At 44.1% G+C, this 19,242-nt stretch overlaps 1 protein-coding gene and 1 pseudogene across 1 annotated transcript in view; both read right to left on the bottom strand.

Moving 5' to 3' along the window:
• Positions 1-11,048, bottom strand: part of LOC138786861 (zinc finger protein 585A-like) — a 154,213-nt pseudogene extending 143,165 nt beyond the window's left edge.
• The window catches only part of LOC138787565 (zinc finger protein 850-like), a 124,967-nt gene continuing 113,686 nt past the window's right edge, over positions 7,962-19,242 (bottom strand). Inside the window, exons 6-8 of the mRNA XM_069964912.1 lie at positions 17,539-18,854; positions 10,548-10,887; positions 7,962-9,103 (exon numbers count right to left, since the gene is read on the bottom strand). Coding sequence (XP_069821013.1) covers positions 7,962-9,103; positions 10,548-10,887; positions 17,539-18,854 — 2,798 coding nt within the window. The remainder of the gene's footprint in view (positions 9,104-10,547; positions 10,888-17,538; positions 18,855-19,242) is intronic.

Below are 19,242 nucleotides of genomic sequence, written 5' to 3'. Positions count from 1 at the left end.
GCCCGGCCAAGCAGCTGAGTGCTGTTGAGCTCAGGCTGAGTGACGGATCGCTCTGCCACTCAGCCTGCAGCGCACCAGCTGCTATGTGTCTGGATTCAGGAGGCCGGACCAATCAGTCTTTGGTCCGGGCTCCTGATCCAGTATAAAGTGTTTGCAGTGTCAGCCTCTAATCGCTGGCTATTAGTTGTTTCTGATCCCAGCTCCCCAGTCCCTTGTATTCTGTCCTATCCTTTTCCATTTTGTCTTGCCTGGATTCTGACCTTTTGCCTGTCCCCTGACTCTCCGCTCGGTTCTGATTTTGTACTGCGTTGCTCGTTTGGTTCCTGACTCGGCTAGTTGACTTTCCGCATTTTGTTTGTCTGTCTGTCTGCGTTTTATGTTCTGCACGTATACAGTATAGGGATTGTCTTCGTGGTTGTCCGCGACTGCCTAGGGTCGACTGAGGCAAGTAGGCAGGTGACAGTGGGTGGGGTCAGATTTAGGGCCCACTGTCGAGTGTGTTGTCTTCACCTGCCGATCGTGACAGATACTATTTGGATTGGGATATGCGGCCCTGTCAGTGCTGAGGGTGTTGGGTGTTAGGATAGATGGCACAATTGTCTAATAGTAAAAAACTAATTATTAAAGATACGACGAGACGGCAAGAAAACTGGTGCTGCTCCTGGATGTAACATCAGACTAGACAGTGCGGAGGATCCAGTAGATGAAGTTTATGTAAGGTAACAACTAGATGGGATCGGCAGCTGGGATGTCATAGGAGTCTGGGATGGTACATACATCTGCCTTATATTTTACTTCTTGTCAGTGACTTATCTGTCTGCAGATCCTGTAGGTGTGAACGCACCATGTCAGTGACTTATCTGTCTGCAGATGTCACATTGTTCCCTTTATTTTCTGGTAAAGTCAATTAACAAAGTCTTTTTCGGTCCTGCAGATCAGCAGCAGATTTCATGTTGCTTTTCGGACACTGTAGATTAAAAACTGTGAAAACTCTTTTTATTTTTATCGTATCATTACCTCCAGAAACATTCCAAACAAACCTGCTGATATCTCCCTCATCTTTCTGGTGCCGGTCTTCTTTTGTTTGTTGGTCCCGCTGTTTTTGGGAACTTTAATTAAACAGGAATATGTAAAGGAGCTTGTTAGGAGCACTGGGGGCGTTCCTAAGATGACCCCCCCCCCCCAAATGCACCGTTCCACCAGCCCACTGCCGCCTTCTTAGGTCACCCCTACCTATGTATATTCAATTATACATGAGGCCGGTGTTTAGGAGGCTGCGGCAGGTAAGTTGAGCAGTGTATCGGGGGTCTGAGGAACGCCCCCAGTGCTCCTAATGAGCTCATTTACATAATTCTTTTTAATTAAAGTTCCTGAAAAACACAGGACCGACAAGGGAAAGTAGACCAGCACCGGAAAGATGAAGTACGCAGCTGCAGGGAGATATCAGCAGGTTCGACAAATCCCTCGGAATACATTTACCAGATGGATATCTGCAATTTAAAGGAGAAGTCCGTCGGATTATAAAATCTGTCGCGGGCGGGGGGGGTGGGGTGGAAATGATTACAATACTAACTTACTTATTCCCGTATCACCAACGGAAGGCATTTTCCCCTGAGTTGTCATAGGGAAAGGCCTGATCTGGCTGATGGACTGGCCCCTCAACCAATCACTGCCTGGAGCGGAGTCCCTCCCTAGTCACTGACTGGCTGAGCGACCAGTCCCTCAGCCAGGTTGTGATCTGTGAGCACTAGAGAGCCCGGAGCCCTAGGGGGGTCCCACAGCTGGTCTGCCAGAGGGGCTGAGTAACACGCAGTGTCCTTTGTCCGGGGAGGCCAGGACTACATGTTGGATAAGATCCTGAGACCAAGCAGCATGCAAATGCTTCAGGTGTTTCCACCACCAAGATCCGCCTTCTATGGTAACGACCTACTGCTAAGGGCCTTATTACACAGGACGATAATTGTGCAGAATATCGTTATATCGTTCGAATTTAAAAGATAATCGTTCTGTGTAATTGCAGGCAACAATTGAAAAATGTTGGTGTCTTTGATCGAGATCTGAACCTAAAATCATTGTTAATCGTTTACTAATTGTTCGCTGTAATTCCATGTTCGTTCGCTCAAGTTCACTAAACGTTCAGTGTAATTGCACATTGTTCTTTGTTTTGCTGGGATCAGATGGAGTAAACGATCATAGTAACGAGCGTAACTAACGACCATCGTTCTGTGTAATATGGTGAACGATTTCAGGTTAACGATAAACAATCTAGTTTGCGATTATCGTTAAAAATAGCTTTGTCTAATAGGACCCTAATGGTGGTTTTACACGAAACGATTTATTGTTCGAATTTGCACGATAACGGTCGAATTCGAACCATAATCGTACGTGTAAACGCAGCGACCGATCAAGCGACGAGCGAGAAATCGTTCATTTTGATCTTTCAACAACTTCTCAAATCGTCGTTGATCGTTCGGAAAAAATTCGCAGATCGTTCCATGTAAACATTCTTTCAACGATTTCACCTATGTATGAGATAGGTTTAAGCGATCACAAAACGATTTTTCCGTACGATGTATCGTTCCGTGTAAACGCTGATGTTATGAAAAAAACATTGTTCATTCTAAATCGTTAATCGTGCGAATTATCGCTCCGTGTAAAAGCACCATAAGACTGCTTCGTACTACCATCCGTATTTTGCATCTGGCCTCTGTATATATTATTCCCTGTGTATATAGAGTGTTGTTTAGGGCGTACTTAAAAGGGGAACTCCGCATAAGAAAAACTTGTTTTCTATTAAAAGTACATTAACCCCTAGACGACCCAGGGTGTATAGTTACGCCATGGAAGTCTGTCCCCAGACGACCTAGGGCGTAACTGTACGCCCTGGGTGTTTCTCCCGCTATGAAGCGTGCTCCGGAGCGGAGCGCGCTTCATAGCAGGTGGGGGCCGGCTGCAGTGAGCAGCCAGGACCTCACCGGTAATGACACGCTGCAGCGATCGCGCTGCCGCATGTCATTAACCCCTTAAACGCCGCGATAGCGGCGCGACCGCAGCGTTTAAGTGTAAGTGACAGGGGGAGTCCCCTGTCACTTACCGATCGGGACCCCCACAGTGTGACTGCGGGGGTCCCGATCGGTAAAACGGACTGCAGGAGGTCTCTCACCTGCCTCCGTGCGGTCCGATCGGCGATCTGCTACTCTAAGCCTGCACAGGCAGACTCAATGAGCAGATCGCCGATAACACTGATCAATGCTATGCCTATGGCATAGCATTCATCAGTGTAGAAATCAGACTAATGTATGTACAAGTCCCCCAAAGGGACTTCAAATGTGTAAAAAAAAAAAAGTTAAAAACACTAACACACAACCCCAAAACCCCTCCCCCAATAAAAGTTGAAATCACCCCCCTTTCCCATTATATAAATAAAACATATAAAAATAAATAAATAGATAAACATATAATATACCGTAGCGTGCGTAATTGTCCGATCTATTAAAATATAACAAGCGTCATTGCGAATGGTAAACGGCGTACACGAAAAGAGGGAAAAAAGTGCGCGGATTACCGATTTTATGTTACATTATATATATAAAAAAATTTATAAAAAGTGATCAAAACGTCCGATCTTCACAAATATGGTATTAATAAAAACTAGAGATCATGGCGGAAAAAATGACACCCCATACAGCCCCGTAGGTGAAAAAATAAAAACGTTATAAGCGTCACAATAGGCCCATTTTATTTATAATTAATTGCCAAAAAAAAGGATTTCATTTAAAAAAAATATATAACATTAGAGAATCTGTGTAACCTGCATATGGTTGTGTTCGGACTGACCTATAGAATAATTGTATCATGTCGCTGTTACCATATAGTGCATTACGTAGACACAGGAACCCCCCAAACGTTACCATATTGCATTCTTTTTTGCGATTTCACCAATTTATATCTTCATAAATAATATATTTGGAATTCCATCATACATGTTATGGTAGAATATAAGACGCCATTACACAGTACAACTATTCCTGTAAAAAACAAGCACTTACATGGCCTGTAGATAAAAAACTGAAAGTGCTGGAGCTCTTAGAAGGGGAGGAGGGAAAAACGGAAACACTAAGATCAAAATTTGCACGGTCCACTGGGTCATTTTGGGCCTGGTCCTCAAAGGGTTAAAAGTTAAAATATATGTGTCTATACAATGTATTACTGTATCTGTACGGTTCTGTCATACTGGTAGCTGACAGAAATCCAGGAAGTGAAAAAAAATTGCCCCTGTGCAAATCCACATTGTGTCCTGCTCCTTCTGCTCTCCCACCTAAGGAGACAAATCTTCCATGCCTCTGTCTCACATTGTGTGTGTTTGCTGAGCACAGGCTGATGATGCAGATGTTACAGGTAGAGAATACAGCATGCTGTGTGGTGTTACAGGCAAAGAATACAGCGTGCTGTGTGGTGTTACAGGTAGAGAATACAGCGTGCTGTGTGGTGTTACAGGTAGAGAATACAGCGTGCTGTGTGGTGTTACAGGTAGAGAATACAGCGTTTGTGTGGTGTTACAGGTAGAGAATACAGCGTGCTGTGTGGTGTTACAGGTAGAGAATACAGTGTGCTGTGTGGTGTTACAGGTAGAGAATACAGCGTGCTGTGTGGTGTTACAGGTAGAGAATACAGTGTGCTGTGTGGTGTTACAGGTAGAGAATACAGCGTGCTGTGTGGTGTTACAGGTAGAGAATACAGCGCTGTGTGGTGTTACAGGTAGAGAATACAGCGTGCTGTGTGGTGTTACAGGTAGAGAATACAGCGTTTGTGTGGTGTTACAGGTAGAGAATACAGCGTGCTGTGTGGTGTTACAGGTAGAGAATACAGCGTGCTGTGTGGTGTTACAGGTAGAGAATACAGGGTGCTGTGTGGTGTTACAGGTAGAGAATACAGTGTGCTGTGTGGTGTTACAGGTAGAGAATACAGTGTGGTGTTACAGGTAGAGAATACAGTGTGCTGTGTGGTGTTACAGGTAGAGAATACAGCGTGCTGTGTGGTGTTACAGGTAGAGAATACAGTGCTCTGTGGTGTTACAGGTAGAGAATACAGCGTGCTGTGTGGTGTTACAGGTAGAGAATACAGCGTGCTCTGTGGTGTTACAGGTAGAGAATACAGCGTGCTGTGTGGTGTTACAGGTAGAGAATACAGTGTGCTGTGTGGTGTTACAGGTAGAGAATACAGCGCGCTGTGTGGTGTTACAGGTAGAGAATACAGTGCCGTGTGGTGTTACAGGTAGAGGATACAGCGTGCTGTGTGGTGTTACAGGTAGAGAGTACGGCGTGCTATGTGGTACAGGTAGATAATACAGTGTGCTGTGTGGTGTTACAGGTAGAGAATACAGTGCTGTGTGGTGTTACAGGTAGAGAATACAGTGTGATGTTACAGGTAGAGAATACAGCGCTCTGTGGTGTTACAGGTAGAGAATACAGCGTGCTGTGTGGTGTTACAGGTAGAGAATACAGTGTGCTGTGTGGTGTTACAGGTAGAGAATACAGCGTGCTATGTGGGTGGGTGGGACCACAATGAAATCATAAATTACTGCAAATAATTCAGTAAAACAATGAAACTACAATGTGTGAACACAGCCTATATGTTCTGCAACAGCTTTGGGCGGGGAATAGGCAGGGGGGGGGGACTGTGATGAACAGCTGAGGGAAAGCATTGCATTCTGGAACCTGTAGTACTTTGTACAACTGCTCAACCAGGAAGTACAGAAAACACAATACAGAACAAACTCCCCCAGAACAAATGGATTTTTGGTAGTTTCAAAAAATGGAATAGATAGGTAATGCTTTATGCTTTTGCAGAAGTTCATTTTTTTTTAACCTCTACCTGGAGTTCCCCTTTAAAGCAATTAAATATTTCATTTAATCTGAGGATGATCCACGAACGCACATGACTGAATTCCTGAGCTACGGCTAGCCCAGGGAGCCAGTCACTTGCGGCCCCTTCTATAGGGGGGGCGACTAACCCCCACCCATCCTGACACCCAGGACAGTTTCTCTGCCCTACTGAAGTTGCTCTGGCCAGCTTCAAGGCGGGGAAACCAGAACACCTACGATACACTCATGGCGGCCATACATGAGGAGTGTGAGCAGCACGAGTGTCAGGAGGAGTGTGAGCACCAGCTCCAAATGCTCCAGCCGACCATCCCAGCCAGTCACGAGTCCCTTGAGATCTGTGTCCCAAAATTACTGGTGGAGAACTTCCGTCTGCTGCACAAAGGTGAAGACTTGGACATTTTCTGGCATTTAAAAAGACATGTTCTCAGTACTACTTGCCTGAGGACCAATGGGTCCAATTTCTTTTATCACCTTGTTTGGACTGTATGAATTCACGGTCATGCCATTCAGCATGAAGAATGCCCCTGCCACTTTTTAGCGGATGGTAAACAGGACAAAACTGTACGTCCTCGCGGGTGGGGGCGTTCTGAGTAGGGCCGCGTCTGAACCACCGCGATCCCGGGTGCGGCATGGAGCCAGAGTCCACAGCTATTAGCGGACATGGACCAATCGCCGTGGCCGCTAATTAAGTCTTCAGATGCAGCTGTCAAAGTTGACAGCTGCATCTGAAGACTTACTGCAGCTGTTCCCTGGTGGTCGAGTGGGGAGATCTCCACGTCTGGTTCTGGCGGGGTCTGCGCCGTAATGGCACTGATCCTGGCTCGGCATTCTATTGCTTTTGGCAGCAGCCAAAAGCAATAGAACACTGATCTCATCTATCTATGCTGTATAACTTTACAGCATAGATCTCTATGAGAGATCAGTGTGCTTGTACGAGTAGTCTACCAGGGGGACTAACCCTAACCCCAGGGGGGCTTCTAGTATATGTAAAAAAAAAAAAAAGGGTTATTAGTAAAAAGCCCCCTCCCCTAATAAAAGTCTGAATCACCCCCTTTTCCCATGTTATAAATAAAAATAAATAAAAAAACATATTTAGTATTGCCCCGTGCGTAATCAACCGAACTATTAATTTATCACATTCCTGATCGCGCACGGTAAACGGCGTAAGTCACATATGCGCAATCAAGGTACCGATAGAAAGAACACATCATGGCGCAAAAAATGACACCTCATACAGCCCCATAGACCAAAGGATAAAAGCGCTATAATCCTGGGAATGGAGCGATTTTAAGGAACATATATTTGTTAACAATGGTTTGAATTTTTTTCAAGCCGTTAAATAAAATAAAAGTTATACATGTTACATATTGTTGTAATCGTAATGACTTGAGGAATATATATAACATGTCAGTTTTTCCATAGGACACACAGCGTAAAAACGAATCCCCCCCCCAAAAAAAGAATAGTTTTTTTTTTCTATTTTACTGCACATATAATTTTTTTCTGGTTTCGCAGCATATTTTATGCAAAAATTCAGCCTGTAATTGCAAAGTACAATTAGTGACACAAAAAATAAGGGCTCATGTGGTTCTGTAGGTGTAAAAATGCAAGTGCTATGGCCTTTTAAGCACAAGGAGGAAAAAACAAAAACGCAGAAACGAAAATTATCCCAGTCCAGAAAGGGTTAAGGGACTGGAAGGGTACGCGGCCATGTACCAGAATGATATTGCCATCTTCAGTCGCACACAGGAGGATCACCTCAAGTTTCTGTCGCAGGTGTTTGGGCGGATCCACCAGGCAGGCTTGACCATCAAGCTGGAGAAGTGCCGATTTCCCACAATCGGAACATGAAATTCTTTGATATTCAACAAATTTTGATTTAGGAGTAAAACATCTCCCACATTCTAAATATAAAACTGACTTTTCCATTTTGTGAGTTCTTTGATGTGTACCAAGAGTTGATTTCTTAGTAAAACATTTCTCACATTCTGAACATGAAAATGGCTTCTCTCCTGTGTGAATTCTTTGAGTGTCAACAAGATTTTATTTCACAGTAAAACATTCCCATTCCCATTCTCAACATGAAAATGTGTTTTCCCCTGTGTGATTTCTTTGATGGATAACAAGATGTGATTTCCGAGCAAAACATTTTCCACAATCTGTAAATGAAAATGGCTTCTCCCCTGTGTGAATTTTTTGATGTTCAACAAGTTTTGATTTCTTTATAAAACATCTCCCACAGTCTGAACATGAAAATGGCTTCTGTTCTGTGTGAATTCTTTGATGATGAAGAAGATTTGACTTGTGATTAAAACATTTCCCACACTCCGAACATAAAAATGGCTTCTCCCCTGTGTGAATTCTTTGATGGTTAATAAGCCTTGATTTCTGAGTAAAACATTTACCACATTCTAAACATGAAAATGCCTTCTCCTCTAAGTGAACTTTTTGATGCTCAACAGAATTTAATTTCTGAGTGAAACATTTCCTAGATTTTGAACATGAAACTGGCATCTCCACTGTGTGAGTTTGTTGATGGTCAACAAGATTTGATTTCACAGTAAAACATTTTCCACATTCTGAACATGAAAATGGCTTCTCCCCTGTGTGAATTTTTTGATGGTTGACAAGATAATATTTCCGAGTAAAACATTTCCCACATTCTGAACATGAAAATGGCTTCTCCCCTGTGTGAATTCTTTGATGTTCAACAAGAATTGATTTCCTTTTAAAACATCTCCCACATTCTGGACATGAAAATGGCTTCTCCTCTGAGTGAATTATTTGATGGTGAAGAAGATTTGATTTGTCAGCAAAACATTTTCCACAATCTGAACATGAAAATGGCTTCTCCCCTGTGTGAATTCTTTGATGGGTAACAAGCTTTGCTTTCTGAGTAAAACATTTCCCACATTCTGAGCATGAAAATGACTTCTTTCCTATAACATATCTTTTGTGATTAAAGATTTTTTCACATTGTAAATCTGAAAAATGAGGCTTTCTTGTATTTTCTCTTTGCTGTTCATCGTCTTCTCTGTAAATGTCAGCTTGCTGTGATGGATCAGAAGATGGGACTTGTATAACAGGATGAGATGAGAGATCTTTGCTGTGAGGGGCTGAGGGTGTATCTGGGATAGTGGACGGCTCCTCATATGTATCTTGTGTGATATGATCCTCTGAGGAGATCTGATGTCCCCCTGAGCTCCTGGTAGAATCATCTGCAAAGGAGAAAACAGCATTTCTCTTATTTCCCAGTAATAGAAGCTTAAACATATTGCAGACATGGAAAGTTACTCTTTTTTATGTAACATAATAAGAATGATCAGATCTGTTCCCATCCACAGGAAGTGTCAGGGAGAAGAGTCTAGAAGCTGGAGGCCGGTGAGATGACGTCCTTAGTAGGAAAAGTAATGGAAACTCTTCTCAAATAAATAATAGGACTATTGACCCCCTACATACCGATAACCTGCAGGACCCCAACCAGCATGGCGTTATTGGGGGCACATCACCGCTTTTTCTCTTATTTTCTGCATAAGTCACGTGCTGCAGTGACGTCCCCGACCCGGCCGACCTCTGGCTACATACGTCCTTGGTAAGTGGTCAGAACCTTCCAAACAGCTCTCTGGACGACCCTCCCAGAACAAGGGACATCACAGCCACAAAGGGCAAAGTATTAAGTTGGTTTCTGTAGAAGCCAGGGCCGTATTACCAGCTGCTGCCCCCGTCACTACACCAACAGACGCCCCATCTTCACTTACCAATTAGCATCAGGATTTTCTAGCTTCTGAACATCATATTGATATCTGATCAGTCTTAGGCTGCGCTTCCACAGTTACTGTACGTCACCACATGCAGCAGATGCCAGACCCTAATGCAGTAACCAATAGGCATATGGCCAATAATCCTGGTAACAGCAAATGACTACTGGGGGAGAAATGGGAACGCCACGGCCACATGCAATTCTCTACATGTAGAAACACTGGGGAAGATTTATCAAACATGGTGTAAAGTGAAACTGGCCCAGTCGCCCCTAGCAACCAATCAGATTCCACCTTTAATTTTCCAAAGAGTCTGTGAGGAATAAAAAGTGGAATCTGATTGGTTGCTAGGGGCGACTGAGCCAGTTTCACTTTACACCATGTCTGAATTGTGTTTTTAATGGTTTTTAGCTGCTTAAAACATAAAGAAATTTCCACATTGAATCAATGGTTAGAGCCGTCTCCATATTGTCTGAGGGAATTCTCACCACAGGATTGGTAGGTAATAGTTTCAGTTGTAACATTTATCACCAGACCTGAACAATACCGCCATACTGTGAGTAGATAACACCGCCACACCAGACCTGACCAATGCCACCATACCCCCCCTCAAAAAGACACCAAAAAAAAGTTGTTTCCTTCCGCCTCCTCCCTGGTGCTGCCCCCCTGCAAGGTGTTTCCCTAGGCACTGGACCACGCTGGTAGAAGCTATATTATATTGGAAGAATATAGGGACAAATCGTATACATTGAATAGTGGTGGGAATAATAAAATTTAGGCTGAATGATTATATAGCTGGAAAACTGACAGGACACAGAGCTTATAATATTCCACACAGAATAGTTACAGCCGGTGACTGAGGAGAATGTGTGACTGTTCTCTACATTTAGTGGTCACTACTCACCTGGGCGGTTACCTGTAGTGATGTCCTCCTTATACTGCTCATCACTGCTGTCATCTGTCTCTTCTTTTTTTACTATTGTGTAATTAATATAGTTCAGATCTTTCCCCATAGGAATGTCATCCTGCTTATTACTGCTGTCATCTGTCTCTTCTTCTTTTACTACCTTTTTATGGTTTATGGCACTTTTATGGTTCAGATCCTTCCTTGTAGTAATTTCCTCTTTACACTGCTCATCACTGCTCACATCTGTTTTTTGAGCATTAATGTTGTTCCCATCTTCCCCCTGATTTATAAGATGTGAGAGAAATATTGTAAAAGTCATCAGACAGTAGGAGAAGTCAGGTGGGATGTACAGATCATAGGGAACATCTCCATCTACCTGATCCTGAGGAAGAAGAGGACGGGGACATCTCTCTGGTGCTGTTCTCTTACTGGATCTGACTGGAGGGAACACATACAGAGACTGAATTCATTCTTTCCATCCAGATAATACAGAGAGGAGGTGTGTATATAGTCCTGTCTATTACCTGCTGATGGGAGGAGCTGCTGATCCTCCAGCATCACATCCTTGTACTGATCCTTGTGTCCTTCTACATACTCCCACTCCTCCATGGAGAAATAGACCGCCACGTCCTGACACCTTATAGGAACCTGACACACACAATGATCACACAGTTATCCCCCCCACCCCTCCAGTGGTGTTACTGTATAATGTCCCAGCATTCCCAGCAGCCACAGTCTCACCTCTCCACTCAGCAGCTCCACCATCTTGTTGGTGACTTCTAGGATCTTCTCTTCCTCCATTTCCTCATGTATCAGGGGCCCCGGGATTGGGCTCAGGGTTCTTCCCCATCCTTCACACCCAGGGGCCCCACAGCGCCCACTAGAGGACTTCTTCACTACTGTGTAATCCTGTGTATGGAGAGACACATTACTATCACTCCATCCATTCCCAGAATCCCTCACCTCTCCAGTCCTATCCATATGTTATTCCATAGATAAGAATGATGTCATGATGACATCACTCCCAGAATCCCTCACCTCTCCAGTCCTATCCATCTGTTATTCCATAGATAAGAATGATGTCATGATGACATCACTCCCAGAATCCCTCACCTCTCCAGTCCTATCCATCTGTTATTCCATAGATAAGAATGATGTCATGATGACATCACTCCCAGAATCCCTCACCTCTCCAGTCCTATCCATCTGTTATTCCATAGATAAGAATGATGTCATGATGACATCACTCCCAGAATCCCTCACCTCCCCAGTAAGCAGGAAGAGTATGTGTAGGGTGAGGGTTATTATCCTCTCGGCCATCTTGTCTCTGTCTCTCTCCATGGTTGATGGGTCGGTCTCTTATATAGAAGATATCAGCAGAGGATCCTGGAGTGTTGGGAGATGAATGGAGAGAAGATGAGACAATGTAATATATCTGGTATCGCTCAAAACCAAAGAAAAAACACTTCATACATAAGACTTAACACCGCTCAGTTCTGAAGGGGTTAATCCTCCCGCTGTCCCCCAGCAGAGCTGTACAGGAGCTGTGTGCTTCCAGGACCTGCCATGATGTCACAGTCATGTGATCAGTCACAGGGAGGAGGAGGAGTCACATGATCAGGGGCTGCTGCTCAGTGTATGCAGGACTCTGCTGTGCTAGATGAGCTGAAGTGAAATGTGTGGAGCAGAGCTGTGTGAGTGTGATGTGTGTAATGTACATGTAGCTGAGCTGTATATGTGTGTAATGTACATGTAGCTGAGCTGTATGTGTGTAATGTACATGTAGCTGAGCTGTATATGTGTGTAATGTACATGTAGCTGAGCTGTATGTGTGTAATGTACATGTAGCTGAGCTGTATATGTGTGTAATGTACATGTAGCTGAGCTGTATATGTGTAATGTACATGTAGCTGAGCTGTATGTGTGTAATGTACATGTAGCTGAGCTGTATATGTGTAATGTACATGTAGCTGAGCTGTATGTGTGTAATGTACATGTAGCTGAGCTGTATATGTGTAATGTACATGTAGCAGAGCCCTGTGTGTAATGTACATGTAGCTGAGCTGTATATGTGTAATGTGCATGTAGCTGAGCTGTATGTGTGTAATGTACATGTAGCTGAGCTGTATATGTGTAATGTACATGTAGCTGAGCTGTATGTGTGTAATGTACATGTAGCTGAGCTGTATGTGTGTAATGTACATGTAGCTGAGCTGTATATGTGTAATGTACATGTAGCTGAGCTGTATGTGTACACAGTAGAGCTGTATATGTGTAATGTACATGTAGCTGAGCTGTATGTGTGTAATGTACATGTAGCTGAGCTGTATGTGTGTAATGTACATGTAGCTGAGCTGTATGTGTGTAATGTACATGTAGCTGAGCTGTGCTTGTAAACAATAGAGCTGTACACAAACTAGTGGAACTTTTTTTTGTTTTTGTTTGAGGAATTCCGATTTTGGTGTGCAGCAAAATTGAAAAACCTTTAAACATGAGAATAAGAGTAAGATATGACCATCCTCTAGGTTGTTAAAGCAGAACACTGATGTGACCAAGGGTAAGGGTCCTATTCCACACGCCGAGGAGGGACCGATCAACGGTGTAAACGAGTGGCGATCTGCTAGATCGCCGCTCGTTTACTGGGCCTATTCCACAGCCCGATGATCGTTGAGCGAGTGCTGCAGGGACATCGTTACCGATGTCCTTGCAGCATCATACATTACCTGGCTGCAGGGCTTGTCCTCCGCTCCGTCTCCTCCCCGGGTCCCCCGCGCTCTATCTTCTAAATGGCCGGTCAGCTGACAGGCCAAACACGCGGCGGTCCCGGCCTGTGATTGGCTGAGTGCTCCGTCAGCTGACCGGCCATTCAGAAGATAGAGCGCGGGACCCGGGGATGAAGACAGCGCAGAGAAGAAGCCCTGCAGCCAGGTAATGTATGATGATGATGCTGCTTCTTCTCAAATCGTCGGTCGCCCGCCGCGCACCGCTATTCAACCGTAGCGATGCGCGGTGGGGGAACTATGATTTTAGGTCTGGCCCTAAATGAACGATCAGCCGATGACACGATCATCGGCTGATCGTTCTCTCTATCTCACTGAACGATAATCGGCAAAATGGGCCCGATCTGGCCGATTATTTTTACTGTGGAATAGGGCCCTAAGTTTGACTGCCAAGGGATAATTAATCATCTCTGTCCAGGGGCAGATTATCTTTACCATGGGCCCCGGGCTGTTCATCAAGCTTGGGCCCCCCCACCCCACTGTAACTATGGCGGCACTAACTTAAAGGACAACTCCCACGAAATTTTTTTTTAGCTTATTTAACACACATTACAAAGTTATATAACTTTGTAATGTGGTTAAATGCCCGGTCTGGCTCCCTTCCCCCACTTTCCGAAACCCCGACCCCCCCCCCCCCCCCCCGAGCTTGCTGGAAGCCATGTGATGCGCTCCAGCCAATGAAAAGGCTGCCGGTGCGCAAGCCCACTGGCAGCCTTTTCTCTCCCATGGACCCAGAAGTCAGAGACATCGCAGGACGGCGGGCGAATCAAGTGGGGATCGTCACCGGAGGGATGGTGAGTATGGTGTCTGTGTTTGTTTTTTTTGGGGGGGGGGTCCCGCCGGAGTTGTCCTTTAAGTCTTTTTTCTCCATAATGCAGCCTGTAAAGGGCCTGTGGTGACATCATTGTCACATGATAAGGTCCTTCAATATATTCTCTAATATTACTGCATTGTCTCCTGGCTACAGTTTTGCCCTGATTTATGCAAAATTGCAGTAAAAAGCAGTGATTTTTATAAAAATCATGACTGAACATAAGTCTGTTTGGGCCCCTCAGAAGTTCAGGGCCCCGGGCTACTGCCCAAAACGGACCTATTATAATCCGCTACTATCTCTGTCTGACAGAGAATGCTGGTGATGCCAGCTCACAACATTGGTAGTTGTCCAGCAGTGATGAAGTTAACAGTGGGAGCTGTGATGTGCATGCTGGGAGAGGAGGGGCATAGAAAGATTAGGAAGGAAGCCCAGTCAGTGTGAGGTAAAAGGAAGCATTAACGTTCAGCTGGCAGCACGCTCAGCTTTTGGGCTGGTGCACACTACGGAATCCCGGTGGAAAACCTGTTGCGGATTCCGCAGCGTGCAGACTCTGGCGGCCACGCGCATTTCAGCCCGTGCCATAGACTCATTTCTAGGCAAGGGCGGATTCTACCGTCTGTCCAAAGAATGAACATGTAGTTCTCGGATTTCTTCCAGCTTTTATCCCTAACCGTGCCACAATTGAGAACATAAATCGGTCTATTGTATTACTTGGTTTTGCTCCCAAAGATCCTGAGCAGGACAGCTTTGACTATTTATCCCTATACATCTGTAGATGTCTTAGGCTGCATTCACACATTCCGTTTTCCGCACAGAACACGGATATGGGAGGCCTGTAACGGACACGTTTGATTCATTACAGCGCAGCGCATATCAGTACAGTTCCCATCATCAACTATGTAAACGAGCGCCGATCTGCTAGATCGCTGCTCGTTTACTGGGCCTATTCCACGGCCCCATGATCGTTGAGCGAGGGCTGCAGGGACATCGTTACCGATGTCCTTGCAGCATACATTACCTGTCAGGGCTTCTCCTCCGCTCTGTCTTCATCTCCGGGTCCCGCACGCTCTGGCTTCAGAATGGCCTGTCAGCTGACAGACCACTCAGCCAATCACAGGCCGCCGCGGCCTGTGATTGGCTGAGCGCTCCGTCAGCTGAAAGGCCATTTTATTTCATTGAATACAGAAAATACAAAGACTAAATCCTTAGAGGTCAAATAAATAATTAGGAGACACAAAAGTTACAATAAAGCATATTAATTCATACAGGTAAATAAAAGGGGAAATAAATCTAGTTGGAAAAAGGGCACTGATATCTTTTGGTTACAGATATTGGGATGAATATTGTACTTCTGCATTGTCACCAGGGAGAGGCACTGCTGCTGTCTGTAAAGGGAGAGGTGCTGGTGCTGATGTCAGTACAGGGAGAGGCGCTGGTGCTGATGTCAGTACAGGGAGAGGTGCTGGTGCTAATGTCAGTACAGGGAGAGGTGCTGATGTCAGTACAAAGAGAGGCGCTGATGCTGATGTCAGTACGGGGAGAGGTGCTGGTGCTGTCCGTAAAGGAAGAGGCGCTGGTGCTGATGTCAGTACAGAGAGAGGAACTGATGCTGATGTCAATACAGGGAGACACGCTGGTCCTGATGTCAGTACAGGGAAAAGAGCTGGTGCTGATGTCAGTACAGGGAGACGCGCTGGTCCTGATGTCAGTACGGGGAGAGGCGCTGGTGCTGATGTCAGTACAGGGAGAGGCACTGATGCTGATGTCAGTACGGGGAGAGGCGCTGGTGCTGTTGTCAGTACAGGGAGAGGTGCTGGTGCTCATGTCAGTATAGGGAAAGGTGCTGATGCCAGTACGGGGAGAGGTGCTGGTGCTGTCCGTAAAGGAGGAGGCACTGGTGCTGATGTCAGTACAGAGAGAGGCACTGATGCTTATGTCAGTACAGGGAGAGGCGCTGGTGCTGATATCAGTACAGGGAGAGGCGCTGGTTGCCGATTTAAGTACAGGGAGAGGTGCTCTGAGAAGAGGGAAGAGCTATACAGATGATGCTGGACGTGCCTACTTTCCTCCTCTACCGTTCACAGATACAATCAGTGGAGAGTTGACATTTGCCTCCTTACAATTAGGCCAGTTCAACCATATTCTTGTGATGCACACATAGGTGATTGGCTTCTGTTTCTCTTCCTGACATGGGAAGGGAAACATGTCCGAACAGGACTTCAGTGTCCGAGACCTCTGCTGATGCCGACTGCAGTAAAACATGTCAGGAGGACAATGAGGGTGTTTGTATCTTTTACTTATCTTGGTTGCTGTGGTAAATATATCAAATGACTACGTAAAGGCTCTATTACACGGGACGAAAAATTGTTAAATCGTTCAAATTTAAACGATAATCGTTCTGTGTAATTGCAGGCAGCGATCCAAAAATCGTTCGTATGTCGTTGATTTAGATCTAAACCTAAAATTATTGTTAATCGTTCGCTGTAATTCCACATTCGTTTGCTCAAGTTCAGTGGTTTTTCACTAATCGTTCAGTGTAATTGCACATTGTTCTGCTGGGATCAGAAGGATTAAACGATCGTAACGATTATCGTTCTGTGTAATATGTTGAACGATTTCAGGTTAACGATAAACAATCTCGTTTGCAATCGTTAGTCGTTAAAAATCGCTTCGTGTAATAGGACCCTAAGTCTGGATGGCAGAACACCAAGTTTACCTCGAAACTTCAGCTGCCACCTGATCTTCACAAGGGGTTGCGGAGAGATGCAGTTCAACTTGAAGTGTCACCCAGCAAATTTCTATTAATAAGAAAAGTTACTCAACAGGGAACTGGATTGGCCTCGGCAACTCTACCTTTCAGCATGAAACTATAAATAGCATATCCACTGAATAGACTATCAATAATTGATCGGTGGGGTTCCAAGATCTGACTCCTGCACTATGGAACCCAGAGCAGTTGCCTTTGTATTCAGTGTTGTGGTGCTGCCGCATTACTGCAGCCTCAGCTACTATTGAAGTGACAAGGAGCTGAGGCTGCAGTACCTTGGTGTTGCAACTTCTCAGTTGTATTAGCACAGTGATAAAGTGATATAATGATCAGATTCCACCACTTTCTATGCTTATTTTATACTTAGATTTTATTAGGAATATATGAATAAAGTTTGTAGTTTTAACTTGATATGAGTAGCTGGCTCCTTTGTGGCCCTAAAAGGTTTTGATATATTAGAAAAAAATAATTTTCTAGTTATTTCCCTTACGTGTATAACACTGCTGGAATACAATTAAAAAAACTGCTAAAAATGTTTAAAAATATCCAACACTGAGTAAAACAATCCCATGATGCAAGTGTCACTTTTAGAAGATGTAATTTTCCATCTTTTGGTCATGAAAATGCTTTTCCTGTGTGGGTTCTTTGATGTCCAATTAAAGTTGATTTTTGGGTAAAACACTTCCCACATTCTGAGCATGAAAATGGCTTCTCCCCTGTGTGGATTCTCACATGTCTGGCAAGTTTTGATTTCAAAGTAAAACATTTCCCACACTCTGAACATGAAAATGGCTTGTCCCCTGTGTGAATTCTCTCATGTTCATCAAGAGTTGATTTTACAGCATAAGATTTCCCACATATTCGGCATGAAAATGGCTTCTCCCCTGTGTGAGTTCTTTGATGTTTAATGAGACTAGATTTCCCACTATAACATTTTCCACATTCTGAGCATGAAAATGGCTCCTCTCCTGTGTGAATTCTTTGATGATCAATAAGTGTTGCCTTTGCATTAAAACCCTTCCCACATTCTGGGCATGAAAAAGGCTTTTCCCCTGTGTGTGTTCTCTGATGTTTAACAAAATTTGACTTTGCATTAAAACATTTCCCACATTCTGAGCAAGCGTATGGCATTGCTCCTGTGTGAGTTCTTTGATGTTTAACAAGAGCAGATTTCCCATTATAACATTTACCACATTCTGAACATGAAAATGGCTTCTCTCCGGTGTGAGTTCTTTGATGCTCAATAAGAGTTGATCTCTGAATAAAGCCTTTCCCACATTCATGGCATGAATATGGCTTCTCTCCTGTGTGAAGAACCCGGTGTTTACCAAGACATGATTTTTGAGCAAAACATTTCCCACATTCTGGGCACGAAAACGGCTTCTCCCCCGTATGAGTTCTCAGATGTCTAATAAGCTTTGATTTTCGAGGAAAACATTTCCCACATTCTGAACATGAAAAAAGCTTCTCCCCAGTGTGAGTTTTTTGATGCAAGATAAGTTCCGATTTTGTAGCAAAACATTTGTCACAAGGTGAACACAGAAAAGTTTTTTCCCCTGTGTGAGTTCTCTGATGCTTATCAAGTTCTGATTTTTGAGTAAAACACTTCTCACATTCTAGGCATAAGAACAGCTTCTCTCTTGTGTGAATAACCTGATGCCTCACAAGATATTTTTTATGCGTAAAACATTTTCCACATTGTGAACATGAAAATGGCTTCTCACGTTCAACACTTCTTCCCTTATTTTTATTTCGCTTAACAGTCTGAGATGAATCAGAAGATCGGATTTCTTTAAAAGGATCACGTAACAGATCTTTGCTGTGAAAGGATCGGGGTATATCTGGGTTAATGGAACGCTCCTCATATGTATATGGTGTGATAGGTTCATTCTTTTTATAATATGATGATATCTGATGTCCCTCTGATATCCTGGTCCAGTCATCTGCCAAGAATAAAAGGAAATTTTCAGTAATATAACCTCAAAAATTGCAGAAATTTTGGGCAATGTTATAAGTGCATTTCCAGAACTATGTAATCTGTTACCCACCCATAATGGTCCTTTTACGCAGGCGATAATTCGCCTAACGATTAATCGTTTAATGATTTCAAAGTAACGATTTGTTTTTTATGCCGATCAACGTCTAGAGGGAGAGATAAATTGTTCGAAAATTCGTTATTACGATCGTTTTAAGATTGCTAAAGGCCATCTCACACACTTGGATGAATCGGTAAAAGACGGTTTGGATCAGGGGTGTCAAACTCAAATACACAGTGGGCCAACCTTGATAATTATTGAAGTGCGAATGTAGCGTGCGGTGTTCCTGGCACTG

Source organism: Dendropsophus ebraccatus, chromosome 3 (assembly GCF_027789765.1).
Source record: "Dendropsophus ebraccatus isolate aDenEbr1 chromosome 3, aDenEbr1.pat, whole genome shotgun sequence".
In the NCBI taxonomy this organism is placed as follows: Eukaryota; Metazoa; Chordata; class Amphibia; order Anura; family Hylidae; genus Dendropsophus; species Dendropsophus ebraccatus.
This window is presented reverse-complemented; position numbering and strand designations above follow the sequence as displayed.